This window comes from Xenopus tropicalis, chromosome 2 (assembly GCF_000004195.4).
Source record: "Xenopus tropicalis strain Nigerian chromosome 2, UCB_Xtro_10.0, whole genome shotgun sequence".
Lineage (NCBI taxonomy): Eukaryota > Metazoa > Chordata > Amphibia > Anura > Pipidae > Xenopus > Xenopus tropicalis.
Window position 1 is genome coordinate 122,681,698 of NC_030678.2, and position 16,344 is coordinate 122,698,041.

At 36.8% G+C, this 16,344-nt stretch overlaps 1 protein-coding gene across 1 annotated transcript in view; it reads left to right on the top strand.

Moving 5' to 3' along the window:
• tgds (TDP-glucose 4,6-dehydratase) overlaps positions 1 to 10,479 on the top strand; it is a 30,771-nt gene extending 20,292 nt beyond the window's left edge. Inside the window, exons 9-12 of the mRNA XM_002939281.5 lie at positions 747 to 912; positions 2,232 to 2,290; positions 6,255 to 6,352; positions 9,219 to 10,479. Coding sequence (XP_002939327.3) covers positions 747 to 912; positions 2,232 to 2,290; positions 6,255 to 6,352; positions 9,219 to 9,295 — 400 coding nt within the window. The 3' untranslated portion in view covers positions 9,296 to 10,479. The remainder of the gene's footprint in view (positions 1 to 746; positions 913 to 2,231; positions 2,291 to 6,254; positions 6,353 to 9,218) is intronic.
• The last annotated feature ends 5,865 nt before the right edge of the window (positions 10,480 to 16,344 follow it).

Below are 16,344 nucleotides of genomic sequence, written 5' to 3' on the forward strand. Positions count from 1 at the left end.
CTAGTCTAGTGTATATTAGCCGTAAATGGGAACTCCACCCAAACACAACTGTAAACAATATTTAAAAAAAAAAAACTTTGCAACACACACCAGTTAAAAAATATGGATTTTTCATTATATTTAATGTAATAATATGGTTTGGAACAGTTACCTAAGCCTTGCCCCCTGCTCTCCTGCTCATCAGGCTACTTTGAGACTCAAAAAAAAATTGTAACAGTAGTTGACTCCTCAGCTTGCCTTCAGCCTGCATTTTCCAAATCCCACAATTCCCTGCAAACATGATGTCAGTAAGGAAAGGAATATCACAGGGCAATGCATTGTGGATTATATAGTTCCTGCAATGCTGTCTGTAAGCTGTGGAGAAATTGTTACAATTTGTAACATCAGTGTTTTAGTCCCTCCTCCCCTGCCAGGATTTCAAATGAAGAACTGTTTTGCTGGATTTCAGCATATAAAAAATAGTATTTATTAGTATTCCTGTGATATACTCTTTATATATTCTTTAACACATTTTGGTTCAGAAGCTGGAGTTCCCCTTTAAATTCATCTTGCATAGAACACCTGGGCTCCTGAAATGACTTTTTGTTCTATATTGCCATGCCGAAGTTGCTTCAGACACCTACATACGTTTTACTGGAAAAGTAAATGTACTCATTATGCACATATGGGGAAAAAAAGTTGGTCCCTAACCAATACGGTCTTTTTTTTTTTTTTTTTTAATTTATGGATGTTTACTGGGAAAAAAGCTGCATTCATGGGAGTGGAAGGCAGACCAGACATTTTCTTTATGCTTCGGATGTGGTGGACGCGTTAATCACCATCCTCACAAGAGGTGAAATTGGAGAAGTTTACAACATTGGGGCAAGTTTTGAAATCTCAGTATCTCAGCTAGCCAGAGAACTAATCCAAACAGTAAGTCACTGGCATCAAAGCTGTAAAGATTGAAAAAGTGAAAATTGCTTGGAACCTTGGGTTTTCTAGATTTGGGGTATTTTAGTAATGTGGGGTACCATGTCTTATTCCAAAACATTATCTTTAGCCCCTTCCTTTCTGCTGCTCTTTGATCTTGTTCTGTCTCTTGTTGATCTTGTTGTGTCTCATGTTGTTAGTAATGCAATACAGCACGATTTAAAAAAACAAAAAAAAAAACCTTTTTGATGAAGTGGTGTGCAGCGGACTTCTGGGAAATCGCAACTGTACTTGCGGACGTACCGTACATGAGTTCTAAAGTTATGATCATCTCATTAATATGTACTGCATACCTCAGTATGCACGGAACTTCTACCTATAGATATGTCTATATACACAGAAAGGGGTTGTGGGAGCACTTCAAGGCTAAATAGAGTATACAAATACAATGGAAGTGCGACTGATCTGGCCAAATTAAAGCATACAAAAAGAAAGGGGGATTGATCAATGCACATTCCCTGGTCCCCTGTTTCATAAGTAAATTATCTATGCTAGTGCATGTATTTACAAAATTATGATCATAAGATTGGTAAGCCACCATACCACGTCAAGGTAAACCCCGTATGGTGGTCCTATCTATTTACCTCATATTTTTCAAAGGCTGGCACTCCCGTGCACTGTTGCTTTTCTTGACCTGGGGGCTGGTTTGAGTCAGAGGGCTTAGTCACTCCCATGCCTTCAGCTTTTATAAAGAGAGATTGCCAGGACCACAGCTTGGTTCTACAGGCTTAATCCTCACCCCACTTGCCCAACAAGGCTTAAGACCACCATTAAAGGGATGGGTGTGGGGGTGCTAACCCACATGGAAGTTTGGCCATTCTTCCTGCAGAATAACCAGGGATTGTGCATTGATCAATCCCCCTTTCTTTTTGTCTATATACATCCTTTATTGGATTATATTCTCTTCTTAAGGGCCTACTTAATATAACACTTTATATAGCTTATGAAACCAATTTGGATTGTTCTTTGATTTGTTGGTGCTTCTCTGCACTTTGTGCAGTTTATGACTCTCAACTGAGTGATCCTGCATGCTTTTAGTACTGATGCCCCAGAGGTACTAATTATTCTTTCTCGCTATAACCTGCCTGTTGTTCTGTATCTGATTAAGCATTTGTTCTATATTACTGTTTTATAGCTCTATATTACTATGATGTTGTGTCTGTTTTATAAAAGCTATGCCAATAAAACACCAGTATTTTAAGTTGACAAGTAATTTTAAATAATCATTATTTGAGCTAATATTTGGTTTTATCTTTGCCTAGATGAAAAACACAGCATCAGAATCAGAAATTGAAAACTGGATTGTTTATGTGAACGACCGGTAAGGATATATTTTATTTCTTCTATTTGTGGCTTCATATGAATCATTTGATCTTTTCACATACATCATTTCTAGACAAAACACATAATAATTATTTGTAAAGCACTTTTATTTAAGGCACTTCTTTACAGGAAGATTCCTTTTTCAACTGTAAACTACCATGTGACGGGTAACTACCATGGATGTATCCCTACATCTGTGGGGGATGCTTTTTAAATAATGAATTAAAAAAAATCTTTTAGTTTTTGAGAAGTAAGTGGTTTATGAGTACTTCCTCAACCTGACATTTTGGCACCATAGGAAAATTGCAAATGATTGTATTCTATATTACAGCATTATCAGAGTACAGTGGTGTGAAAAACTATTTGTCCCCTTCCTGATTTCTTATTCTTTTGCATGTTTGTCACACAAAATGTTTCTGATCATCAAACACATTTAACTATTAGTCAAAGATAACACAAGTAAACACAAAATGCAGTTTTTAAATGAGGGTTTTTATTATTTAGGGAGAAAAAAAATCCAAACCTACATGGCCCTGTGTGAAAAAGTAATTGCCCCCTGAACCTAATAACTGGTTGGGCCACCCTTAGCAGCAATAACTGCAATCAAGCGTTTGCGATAACTTGCAACGAGTCTTTTACAGCGCTCTGGAGGAATTTTGGCCCACTCATCTTTGCAGAATTGTTGTAATTCAGCTTTATTTGAGGGTTTTCTAGCATGAACCGCCTTTTTAAGGTCATGCCACAACATCTCAATAGGATTCAGGTCAGGACTTTGACTAGGCCACTCCAAAGTCTTCATTTTGTTTTTCTTCAGCCATTCAGAGGTGGATTTGCTGGTGTGTTTTGGGTCATTGTCCTGCTGCAGCACCCAAGATCGCTTCAGCTTGAGTTGACGAACAGATGGCCGTACATTCTCCTTCAGGATATTTTGGTAGACAGTAGAATTCATGGTTCCATCTATCACAGCAAGCCTTCCAGGTCCTGAAGCAGCAAAACAACCCCAGACCATCACACTACCACCACCATATTTTACTGTTGGTATGATGTTCTTTTTCTGAAATGCTGTGTTACTTTTACGCCAGATGTAACAGGACACGCACCTTCCAAAAAGTTCAACTTTTGTCTCGTCGGTCCACAAGGTATTTTCTCAAAAGTCTTGGCAATCATTGAGATGTTTTTTAGCAAAATTGAGACGAGCCATAATGTTCTTTTTGCTTAAAAGTGGTTTGCGCCTTGGAAATCTGCCATGCAGGCCGTTTTTGCCCAGTCTCTTTCTTATGGTGGAGTCGTGAACACTGACCTTAATTGAGGCAAGTGAGGCCTGCAGTTCTTTAGATGTTGTCCTGGGGTCTTTTGTGGCCTCTCGGATGAGTTGTCTCTGCGCTCTTGGGGTAATTTTGGTCGGCCGGCCACTCCTGGGAAGGTTCACTACTGTTCCATGTTTTTGCCATTTGTGGATAATGGCTCTCACTGTGGTTCGCTGGAGTCCCAAAGCTTTATAAATGGCTTTATAAACTTTACCAGACTGATAGATCTCAATTACTTTTGTTCTCATTTGTTCCTGAATTTCTTTGGATCTTGGCATGATGTCTAGCTTTTGAGGTGCTTTTGGTCTACTTCTCTGTGTCAGGTAGCTCCTATTTAAGTGATTTCTTGATTGAAATAGGTGTGGCAGTAATCAGGCCTGGGGGTGACTACAGAAATTGATATTGAAATTGAAAATTTAAATTGATAAACCACAGTTAAGTTATTTTTTAACAAGGGGGGCAATCACTTTTTCACACAGGGCCATGTAGATTTGGAGTTTTTTTTCTCCCTTAATAACGTAAACCTTAATTTAAAAACTGCATTTTGTGTTCAATTATGTTATCTTTGACTAATAGTTAACGGTTTTTGATGAGCAGAAACATTTAAGTGTGACAAAAATGCAAAAGAATAAGAAATCAGGAAGGGGGCAAATAGTTTTTCACACCACTGTATATAAGAAATAATTTTGTAAAATGTATGAATGAACATGCCTTTACAGTTGTGGAGTTCTGAGATGGCTTCCAACACCCTTAATATTCTTTACACGTCTACAATTTCCAACAGTGTCCCCTTTCCAGGAACCTATCAGCCATCTTTTGCACTCATTCATTACACACCTTCACAATTCCCAAAGGTGTCCTCTATTCAGAAATTTGCAGCTATCTCTTGCACTGTTACTTTACACCTCCACAATTTAGAAAAGAATAATTTTTTCAGGAATTTCCTGCACTGATTCTTTACATCTTCACAATTCCCAGTATGCCTTTCAGGCATCTATGAACCATAAAAAAAAATAAAATTCTTAGTTTTTGAAGTGGTTTGACTGTGCTTCCTCAACCTTACCTTTCTTACTTACAAAAACTGAACCATGCTGCTGGTTAGAAGTGAATTGCAAATTGCTTATTATTATTGTTGAGACATATTTATGAAGCTAGTACATATGCCTCAGCACTTATAGGTGTGGTATTTGTAGGCAGAATACAATGTTTGGTTGACGAACACACATGTAAATTATTAAATGATTACACCTTGATGAATTTTTGTAAATGAGCCCTGCTTTCCTCCAATATTAGGGGTTTCTTTAAGTGTTTGCGAGTACCTAATTTTACCTCCTAGCCTTTCTGCTTATATGTTTGAATGGCGCCCCCTTGTTGTTGCAATTTAATTGACTACCTTTTACTTATGCAAACTTTTAATTAGTGATAATAAATAACTATTAATTAAATGCAAAAAGCACGTAGATTTCTTTAATAACTTTAGGCAACCAAAGGCAAACAAAGTTTGGGCTATGCCCGAAACACTGCTAATAAATTTAATTAGCTATGGGCCCTCAAAGCACCGTTATGAGATATGTAGGCTCCTCAAGCTACCAAATAATTTTTATAGGTCCTGTGTTATGTATTTATTTTCTGCAGAATTTAGAGTCCATTGCATTTTGATGGATACAGTGATTTTATTATTACTATCTGTATGTAATGTATTTACATCAAAGATTGGCTATGTGTGTTTTTTATATTGTATTATATTGTTTTATATTATCTAAGTATTGTACATTGTATTATTTGCAATCATTCACATAAAAATGTTCTTTTTCTTCATTTTAACTGAATGGAAAATTATTAACTTAAAATAATATTTAAATAATATTTAAATACTCCTACACAGTTTCAGTTACTACGTTTTTTGTATACTGTATCTCGTATAAAACTTCTGTGTAGTTTCTTTTGTTTTGCTTAATTTTCTGGCATGTGTGGATTTTCATTAGTCATTTACATGCAGCGGAGAAAAAAGGGGCAAAATGTGCATACATTTTTTTCACCTATTTGTACACCCAATACATTGGATTTCAGCTGTTTTATATCACTTATTTACAGAAACGTCTTTATGCTAGACTAGGTGAAATCCTTTACTTTCAAAGCATAATGCCCCAGTGCCCCAAGCACCCCTAACCCTGTTATATTCCCCACAAATCATTTATGTTATTTATTGGCATATGGGAGCCCTTCCCTGTCTAGGAGATTTTTCCTAAATAAAGAATAGGACAAAAAGATTTTCTTAAATACTAAATAACTCCCTCTCTAAAGGCAAAGCACCAGGACAAAATAGTAGTAATTACCTGAGATGAGTGTAGACTTTTTCCAGGGCAAAAACCCCAGTACAAAATTCTAGTAAATATCACTTGAGAAAAGTTTATGGCAAATTAAATGAACACATTTTATTGTTAAAGCATAAATGTCTGCCTTTTGGTCTCTTCCAAAGTAAATAAACTACAACAAAAATATCCCAAGTTTTTTCCCACCTTATTTTCTAATAGTACAAATTTTTATTCTTCTTCATTTTCTTCTATATATGTAAAACACTTGAGATTTTTTTCTGCTTGTGGTTATTAAGTTACTCTAATATATATATATTGTAAGTATGCTTTTATTTTTTAGACCTGTCAATGATCTTCGTTACTCCATGAAGTCAGAAAAAATGCACAGTTTAGGATGGAGACCTAAGGTTCATTGGAAGGAAGGTATTCAGAGGACCAGTAAGTAAAGTGACTGTATATATAGGGGCACATTTACCAAATCACGAACGCTTGGAGCGTTCATTCGCTGATTTGTTCGGGCGTCCGTACGCTTGCACGAAAATATCGGAAAGGCTTTACCGCTGTTTACAATTGTACGGTACGAAAATTTTGTGACTTTCGGATCGCCAATGCGATATTATCGTGACTAATACGATTTTTTCATAAGCATTTTCATGATATTTGCGATCTTCAGAAATTTTCGTTTCCAATCCCATTCGGGATTCGAACTCTTCAGGAACCTATCAGCCATCTTTTGCACTTATTCTCTACAATTCCCATGAGTATCTTCTATGCAAGATTCAGAATCTCGTGCAATCATTCTTTACATCTGAACAATTCTCAAGAGTATACCAAGGAATCTATGTGCTATCTCTTGCAATGTTTATTTACACTTTCGCAATTCCAGAAACTATACTATGTTCAGGCATCTCTTGCACTGATTTTTTACGCCGTGACAATTCCCAAGACTGTAACTTCTCCAAGGGTCTATGAGGCATCCTTTGCCCAAGAGCATTTTCTCTTCAGGAATCTATGAGCTATCTCTTGCACTGATTCTTTAAACCTCCACATTACTCAGGAGTATCCTTTTGTTCAGAAATCTATGAGACATCTCCTACATTCCTCAATTTCAATGAGTATTCTACAGTAATTTATAAGCTATCTCTTCCATTCATTCTTTTATATCACATTTTCAATGTGTATCCTCATACCAGGAATCATTTGTAATGATTCATTACATCTACTATACATTATATACATTCTTTATATCACTAAATTTCCTCTTAGTATCCCCTCTCCAAGAATGTGGGTCATCTCTTGTTAAGTTTATTTAAATCTACTAAGACAATCCTGTTTTTGTGTATTAATGTCATAAGCCAGCACCAACAGGTTTTTTAAGTTATCACCTCTCTTATATGCTTACATTGACATTGTTGACAGAAGGTGCCAACGTAGCATCCTCCTCCAGGAAATGCCAATGTTGCTTGAGTATATGTTTGACAGATTTAATGGCTGTTATGTACCTCAAAGAAAAAGAGGAAGTTCCTTCTTAAAGGAAAACGAAATCCTTGAACAATGTAGGTCTCTATAAAAATAAACCAGCTCATATTTAAAACCCTGCTTCATCTAAATAAATAATTTTCATACAAATATACTTTTAAAGTATTATGTGCCATTGGGTACTCCTAAATATAAAATTGCCATTTGAAGAATTAAGGGCCGCCTCCTGGGATCACAGGATTCACAATGCACACAAACAAACCAAGGCAAACATACATGCTAGGCCACATCAGCCAATTAAGGAACAGACCTTTGTCTTTTGCTTTCCTGTTACAGATAAAGCTGCATTATTTCTGGTCATGTGATCTCTGGGGGAGCACACAGCCCATCACTAAATTGCAGATCAAGGGAAAGGATGTAAAAGGGCAATATTTACTGATATATATATTCCAGTTTGGCAAGATTCTTTAATAGGCCACTTAGCATAATATAAACTATCTGTTGGTTAAGTATTCATTTTGGGGCTATAGATTTCCTTTAATGTGGTTATCTTTAGCTTTCAGTCATTCCTTTTGTTTGGCTTCTTCCACAGTTTAATGTATTCCATCTTCAAGAACAACAATTCTCAACATTTCCCAATAATATCCCTTCTTTGTGAATCTATGCAATATTTTTTGTACTCATTCTTTATATACCTTGACAATTCCCAGAATTATTTGTTTTTCTAGGAATCTATGAGCTATCTCTTGTGCTCATTCTTCAAACCTCCACAATACTCAAGAGTATCCTTTGTCCAGGAATCAATGAGCCATCTGTTTCATTTTTTTACACCATCACAATTCCCAAGAGTGTCCTAATTTATCAGCTATCTCTTACACTTTGACATCACCAAATTTCCAGTGTGTATCCTCATTCCAGGAATCTGTAAGTCATCTCTTGTAATGATTCTTTACATCTACTAAGACAAATCTGTTTTTGTGTATTAATGCCATCAAATGGTACCAACAGGTTTTTCAAGTTATAATGTCTTTTAAATGCTAACATCGGCATTCACAGACAGAAGGTGCCACAATAGCATCCTCCTCCAGGAAATGCCAGTGTTGCTTGATGATATGTTTGACAAATTTACTGGCTGTTGTAAAACAAGACTAAGTTCATTCTTAACACACTTATCCTCCTCTTTTTGTCATGCCTTTTGTTTAGTTGCTTCCACAGTTCCACAGCCATCTCTTGCACTGATTCTTTACACTTTACGAAATTCCCAAGAGTAGACTCATTTATCAGCCTTCTCTTGCACTCATTCATTATATCGCCAAATTTCCAAAGTATCCCCTCTCCAGTAATCTCTCAAACATCTTTAGTAATGATTCTTTACATTTGCTAATACAATACAGATTTTTATTTTAAATGTACATCCATTTGTGGGTTCTTACATTCAGGTCTACAGGAATACATAATTATATCTATTTTGAGGTAGCAGGACAGTCAGTGGGGATAAGCTTTGTAAAGGGTTGAAGGCAGACCTTTCCCTTTATAACCCTATAACTGAAGATGTCAATGTTAAGAGACTGCACTATGACATATGAAAGTGTTTATATTACCTTATCCCTCTGGAAGGAAAGCATATATGTAGACATATAATATAATTCCTTAATTACAGTAGGTATTCAGTTTTATAATGTTAGCTATACCAGCTAAATATATTCAAATTAAGACTCTAGACAGTAATTGTTGAGGTGAGTTATATGAAAAAGGCTTTTCTTTTGAGGTCGACAGATTATGTATACCGTTTTCAAATAATATATTTTTGTTTTTCATTTGGCAGTTGAATGGTATAAAGATAATTTCCATAACTGGCAGAATGCTGAGCTTGCACTGGAGCCATTTCTGCATGAGGCATAGGAGCACTTACAGTGCCCAGAAGCAGGGGAAGGAAAAGATGAATAAGGAAACACAGAGCAACAGAAATTCCTCTTGGAGTAATGAAGGGTAGGAAGAACAGCAGGAACTGCTTGCATTTCTAGGTTTTTCTTAGGTTTACTGGACATTTTATTCTTTGTAATTTTTTAATTTATATACCTCTAAATACTTTATTTTATTTATGAATCATTTTGGAAGTACTGTATTTATATCAAAGATCAATGCCTTTTTTGGCTTATGGCTAAATAATTTGGGCAGAGATGTCCGATCTGTTGCCCTTAATCATTTGTGGAACTAGCAACAGCGCCACACGTTAGACATACCAGCATTGGAAATTTGATCTAATCATGCTTGTTAAACTTGAATGACATTAAAGAAATAAAGTGAACATTGTAATGCTTTATAGTTCCATATTAAGCAAAAATACACACTATTTCCATAAATAAACATTTCAAGTTGGTGCATGGAAGCAAAGTTATATTTACTAAGTAATATAGATTTTATACTGTACAGTGTACGGTATCAGTGGAAAATGCTATTAATCAGCTTCAGATACCAAAATAAAGTTTATATTTTCTTTAACATACTGTATATCTTTGTAAAACTTTTTCACACATTTTGCACTTCATTCAAAATTGTTAAAGCAGAAGGAACAGCAAATCCACTGTGGGGTGCAAACATTTTACGTACCTCAAAGTGCATTAAATTACTTGAGCATTTTCTTTCCATACCAGTGCTCCAGAAAAAATTCACAGGCCTGGGGATATTTTCAACAGAGTGCCACTATCTAGTTCCCTGGGATGCCTTGCATATGCTTGCGCATGTGCAGTATACTGCAACTGGGTAATTTTACTTTATTGCACAAGCACCTGCCTAAAGTTTTGGTGCCCCACTGTGAATTATTCTTTGCGTGCCCTTTAAGTAGAAAGTATTATTGCTCCTCTTAATTAAGAGTCTGTCAAAAATCAGCTGAGAAGTTGTCCAATGTGCTTATTCCTGGCCTCAACAGAATGCCAAATGATCAAATGTGTCTTTTAAAACTAAATTTTTATGGGTCAGCTGTGAGTTAAATGTATTCTTGTAATCAATGTGTTTTTTTTTTATTCTTTAATGTTCTACAACTTACTAAATGCATTCCTTCTTAATAAAGCCTTTCGTTTTAGATATTGTGCATGGAGTATGTTTTTGCATAAATTCAAATTTAGCAAAGCGTTCCATCCCCCGGGGCAATTATAGTAAAATATTTTGGTGCACATTTATCAAAGTACGATTGCTTCCGAATACAAACATTTTTTGTTTTTTCTAATATTGAACTGTGTGTATTTTCTGTGTTTTTTTCGCTAATTTGTGCAACTTTTTCATACTTTGCAACAAATTTTACACGACAAAATCGTATTTGTCGCATTGAGTATGAATGTTTCGGGTTCATTAAAGCTTCGTTATTGCGACTTTCCTTTGGCCAGGTTGGAGCTGTAGTGTGCCATTGACTCCTATGGGAGGCTTCCAAAAACATGCACAGAAGGATCAAAGGCAGAAAGGTTTTCCTGCCGTTTGCGATTGTTCGGATACAAAAATTTTGTGACTTTCAGATCGTCAATACGATATTATCGTGACTATTACGACTTTTTCATAAGCATTTTAAATTCAAATTATCGTATCTAATCAGAATTTTACTCATTTCGGGATTCAAACTCGTCCTTTGATGAATCTGCCCCTTTGTGTAGTAAAGTCAAGCTTGCATTACTGCATCAATGTCTCAACCATGCCCCTCTTAGACGGAAGGCCACCTTTCCTACATTATCAGTGCCCGTTAACTCCAGCCCTGTCAATTAATGATATTTCAGTATACTTCTGCTGAGGAAATTGATTTTTTACCCTTAGTTTCTGAGATATGTGTCTCTTTTTTGGCTATTAGTACTTAGTCATGTACCAAAGTCACCTAAAAGGAAAGCCATACTAAAGTGTTGGCATGGGCTTTTTTCCCTTTATCTAGGCCAGCTCCTATTTATCTTCCAGTCTCTTAGTAAAAACCACTGCCTTTTGTAAATTGAACCCTTGTAAAGATATAGCTGCTGCATTTCCAAACTGAGAGCTGCTTAAAGAAGACTGAAAGGTGACATCACTGGGGGGTGTTAAATGTTAGTAAACACTTACCTGATGGGCACCTTGGAGCAAACGTCCTTTTCTGCTTCTTCAATGTCCCCGGGCCGACACATGCAATAGAATGAAAAGACTGGCTTCTTGCTTAAACCTCAGCTTTTCACTGTACTTTGCATGCATAGCCAGTGTGAGGAAGGATGAAGACAAAATCACAATCTGGTGCACTACAAAAGTACCCCAGGCCGGTGCAGTTTTCTGTTGCTAGGCCCCTGAGTGTTGTATCAGGTAAGTGATTATAATGACTGGAGTGACCTGACATCTTGCAACCTCCCCTCTAATGGTTTCAAGCGATTTCGTTTTTATTTTCCTTTAACAAAGAGCTGAAGCCAAAACCCATACAAAAATGTCTAGTAAATGTATATTGTCTTAGAATAAAACTGACTACTTCATACTAAAAGTAAACAAAAACTAACTATTTAACGCAAGTTTGCCTGTTTTACCTGTCAAGCTTCTTGCTTTGTAAAAAATATGTTAAACGCCACTGCCAAAATTTAGATTCCTCACACATACAAATTCTACAACCTAAGGCTTTGACTTATGGTAATTCTAATTGTCTGGGAGAATATTATTACAAAATATCATTCATTATAAAATACTCTTCAAGTCCCCATGAAAAAGTTACCTTACACCAACCTAAAGAACTGTGATACCTGGAAATGAGTGTAAATATGCCTAAACATGTGAGAGATATAATTTAAATAGGGTGGAGCGAGCAAAATAATACCTTACTACAGGTATAGGACCTGTTATCCAGAATGCTCTGGACCAAGGGTATTCTGGATAAGGGGTCTTTCCATAATTTGGAACTCCATACCTTAAGTCTACTAAAAAACCAATAAAACATTAATTAAACCCAATAAGATTGTTTTGCGTCCAATAAGGATTATTTATATCTTAGGTGGGATCAATTACAAGGTAGTTTTATTTCTACAGAGAAAAAGAAAATCAGTTTTAAAATTCTGAATTATTTGATTAAAATGGAGTCTATGGGAGACAAGCTAATATGGGAGACAGGTAATTCGGAGTTTTCTAGATAATGGGTTTCCGGATAAGGGATCACATACCTGTACCGTAAAGAAGGTTTATTTGGCACAATGTTGGCTAAGAATGCTATATAAATCAGGTTAAAAGCTGATTTAAATTCAAGTTAAAAGCCAAATAAGATTATAACATTGTTTTGTTCCCAAACAGTGTTTGTTCCCAATTAGGCAATAAAGCCTGTTCAATCCTCAAGTACATTCAGCCGTATTCAGAAATGTCACATTCCAGCCTTATAATTGTACTTGTGATGTCAGGCAGTGAGCTGGATTAATCCCTCTGGTGCTAAGTGAGTGACTCTCGGTTATCTTTATTCTCACATAATTTGCAATCAAACATATGTTTTCATGCTATTGTACAGGGGTTAGTTAATATCAGCACAATATGGAAAGTGAGATAATAACAAGAGGCACTAATGAAAATGGTAATGGGGGATATTCAAAGTGATTTGAAGTGTTTCAGCTTTCAAATGTCTGACTGACAAAAACAGCTAAATACATTTTTATCAGTCATGTTCTCAATACAATCTTTATCATTTCTATATATACAGCCTACAAGTTAAGCAATACGTTACACTGAGAAAAATGTACTCTTAGGGGCAGATTTATCAAAATGTGAGTTTAGAGCTTATACTCAAGAACTCACATATGTTCTATTCATTCCTATGGGATTTGAATCCCACAGGAATGAATAGAGCGTGGGTGAATTTTTGTGTATTAAGCTCTAAACTCACATTTTAATAAATCTGCTCCTTCATGTAAATGTAAAATATAAGGATATTCAAAACTCGAAATTCAATTTTGGGTACAAGCCTGCAAATTTAGTGCTTGTATATACAGGTATGGTATCTATAATCCAGAATGCTTGGAGCCAAGGATTTTGGGATAAGGGATATTTCCATAATTGAATGTCCCTACCTACTACCTTCAAAGTCTGTATTGAACAAGAAGGGTATACTGCCCCTTTAATTATCTGTTACCTAAATAGTACATGAATGGATGTCCACAGAAGGTTTTCAATGAGTGGTTGGTTATTGTATCATATCCAATAACCAAAAGAATTGGCACACACCAGCAAAAAAACTATTTCCATAATGTTTTAAATGTGGGTGTTCTTTAAGTATAGTGTAAATTAGCCCTAAGCACGCTCACCCCTCCCCTATCTGGCTTTTGCACATTTGGGCAAAGGGAGCCAGGGAGCAAGAGCACCTCTTTGGGATTCAAGGACTCCTTGAGGTCTCTCAAGGTTCTGTGCTTGGACCACTATTCTTCTCCCTCTTATTCTACATATCTGTCAACTCATTAGTTTCTTTGTCTTCTAGTACCACCTTTCTGCTAAATATATTTTTTTATACCTTGTGTCTCACTTTCATTTCCATTCCTATATACTGTAAACCCATGTAGGCAGAACCCTTGTTACCTACTGTATTGTATATCTGTATGTCAGTTATTTTATACCCCAATGTACAATGCTGCAGAATATCAGGTCCACTAATACTCCAAGTGATATTGTAAAAGAGTGGCTTTGTGGATTTACAAGCAGCACCAAATTAAAGGGAACGTAAAGTTATATATAAATTTAAAGGAGAATGCAAGTCAAAATTTAAAAAGCATACTGCCCAATAGTCCTCCTATAGTTTAGTAAAAAGGCCACACTTTTGGCTCACCTAATCAAATATTTACTCAGTCACACTTACTTCACATTTTCTATCTGTTTTCTTGAGCAGGCAGCCATCTTTAAAAAAGGTGTCTTCCTTTCCTTTCCCTCCTTGCTTCATACTGCACGTGTTTCATTTCCCCCCCCCCCCCAGCAGATCCGCATGATTGGCTGGTGGGCATGTGTAGCTCAGAACAGGAGACAGGATCAAGATACACACGTGCATTGCTACTGAAGGCTGCCTACAGGAAGGGGGGAGAGATTTGTGATGTCACTGGAGTCTTCTAACTGCTGTAGGCTGCCAGCACCATATCTCAGAGAAGCAAGCAGGGATCTGGGAATTTAGATATGCAGTAAGTACTTAAAAAGAATGCCTTTAGACTTACTTTTAATTTATATTAACCTTGTCCTTTAAAATATTGTTTCATGTAACTTTACAGTATACATTCATTATACATTTTCAGTGGTTTAAAACTTATTTTTACCTTCTATTAAAAGCAGTAGCTGCTTGTTCCTTTCTATTTTAATTTTGAGTTAGTGCAGTAAATGTCAGCAGTGTCAGACTGGGATACCTGTCGCTGGGAACCTCACCTCGAGGGCCCACCAAATACATATGTGCTTGGAGCAGAGGACGAAAGGACTGGTGGCAGGCAGTGGGCCAGTTGTGCTATGTAGATTGACAATCCAGGGGGAACCAGAACTGGGACCCATCAGGATTTTCCCCTGTACCCCACTATGCCAGTTCAACCCTGAATGCCAGCATGGGGTCTGATGGGACCTTTTTTTCCTCACTTCCACTGAAGTCAAACAAGCCTACCCTCTCTCTCTCTCTCTTACATGCCAACCTGAGGCTCTCATGTAACAAAAGTAACTATAATCAGGCCACTGCTGCCTGGCAAAAAAAAGCCCCTGCAAGTAGTCACACAAGCATTTTGCTGTAATTAAAACCAACACTGTGCCCTTAAAATGGAGAAGGTACTGAAGAAAAGACTGGTATCAGTATGCAGGGCTGCATGAAAAAAAGAATGTGGTTGTTCCAACACAATTAAAGAGACTGAAGAACATCCTGGGAAATGACTAGAATGACTTGTCTGATGTCTTCGCTTTAAATAAAAATTAAAAAAATGTTTTTTCTGTTTTGAAAAAAGGATTTCGGTACAGGATTATTTGAGGTGTGCTTTTAACTAAATGTTTTGAAAAAGTTTCTCCATGACAGTATCCCCTTAAAACACTATTAGGGGGACCTGGGGCACCTATGCTGCTTGAGGGGTACCTCCACACAGTATCCCCTTAAAACCCTATTAGGGGGACCTGGGGCACCTACGCTGCTTGAGGGGTAACCCCCCCTACAGTCCCCCTTGTTGCCCTAGCCATCTATGAGTACAGATACAGAGATATACTTATCACACAAACCACAAATCGTCTTTCTTACGCTGACAATACGGCCATGAAATCCTAAAAAAAAAAACATGCTAATTACACTGTGTGATTAATGTCCCACTGGCAATAAAGCATTTTTAGAGCAAAAATACAGTACAAAAACTGTCAGGTTGTATGTGATGTGTGAATGCAAAAAGAAGGGTCACTCCAGATTGTGTATGTATAAATGTGTGTGTGTAGAGGCACTCTCATGGGCACCTAATATAATTATTAGTCTCAATTATTGGAGTGTAATAATCCATGTATACCATGGTCCATGTACAGTATATCAAATTGTCTGTTGTGTATGTTTTCTACGTCTGCAACCTCTGCATTTCATGGAAAGCAACCCTGGGCTTACACAGAGGCAATGTTGTACAGACATGGAACAAATCTCTTTGTCAGGGCTTACACAGAGCCATTAAGTAGAAAATTCCTGTGCCGGTTAGTTGACTAGAACTAGCCAGACAGACACTGATTTCAATGGCAAAAACATTAACCAATTATTATTTAATAGTTATTTGTAATTATTTGAAGTTCCCCTTTAAATACTTGAGAAGGGAAAATAGAAACGGCAAACATTAGTAAAACTACATGATTCTGTCAGGATATCCCAGTGTGCGAGATACGAATTCCCTGTGGGAGGCGGCATGCTGGGAGCGGCTGTTCTGTAGGTAAGTCATATGCTCCTCACGAGTGGAGTGGCATGGGCATGAGTGGCCCCAGCCTGCGTGTTGGCAGATTAATTGCATGTAATT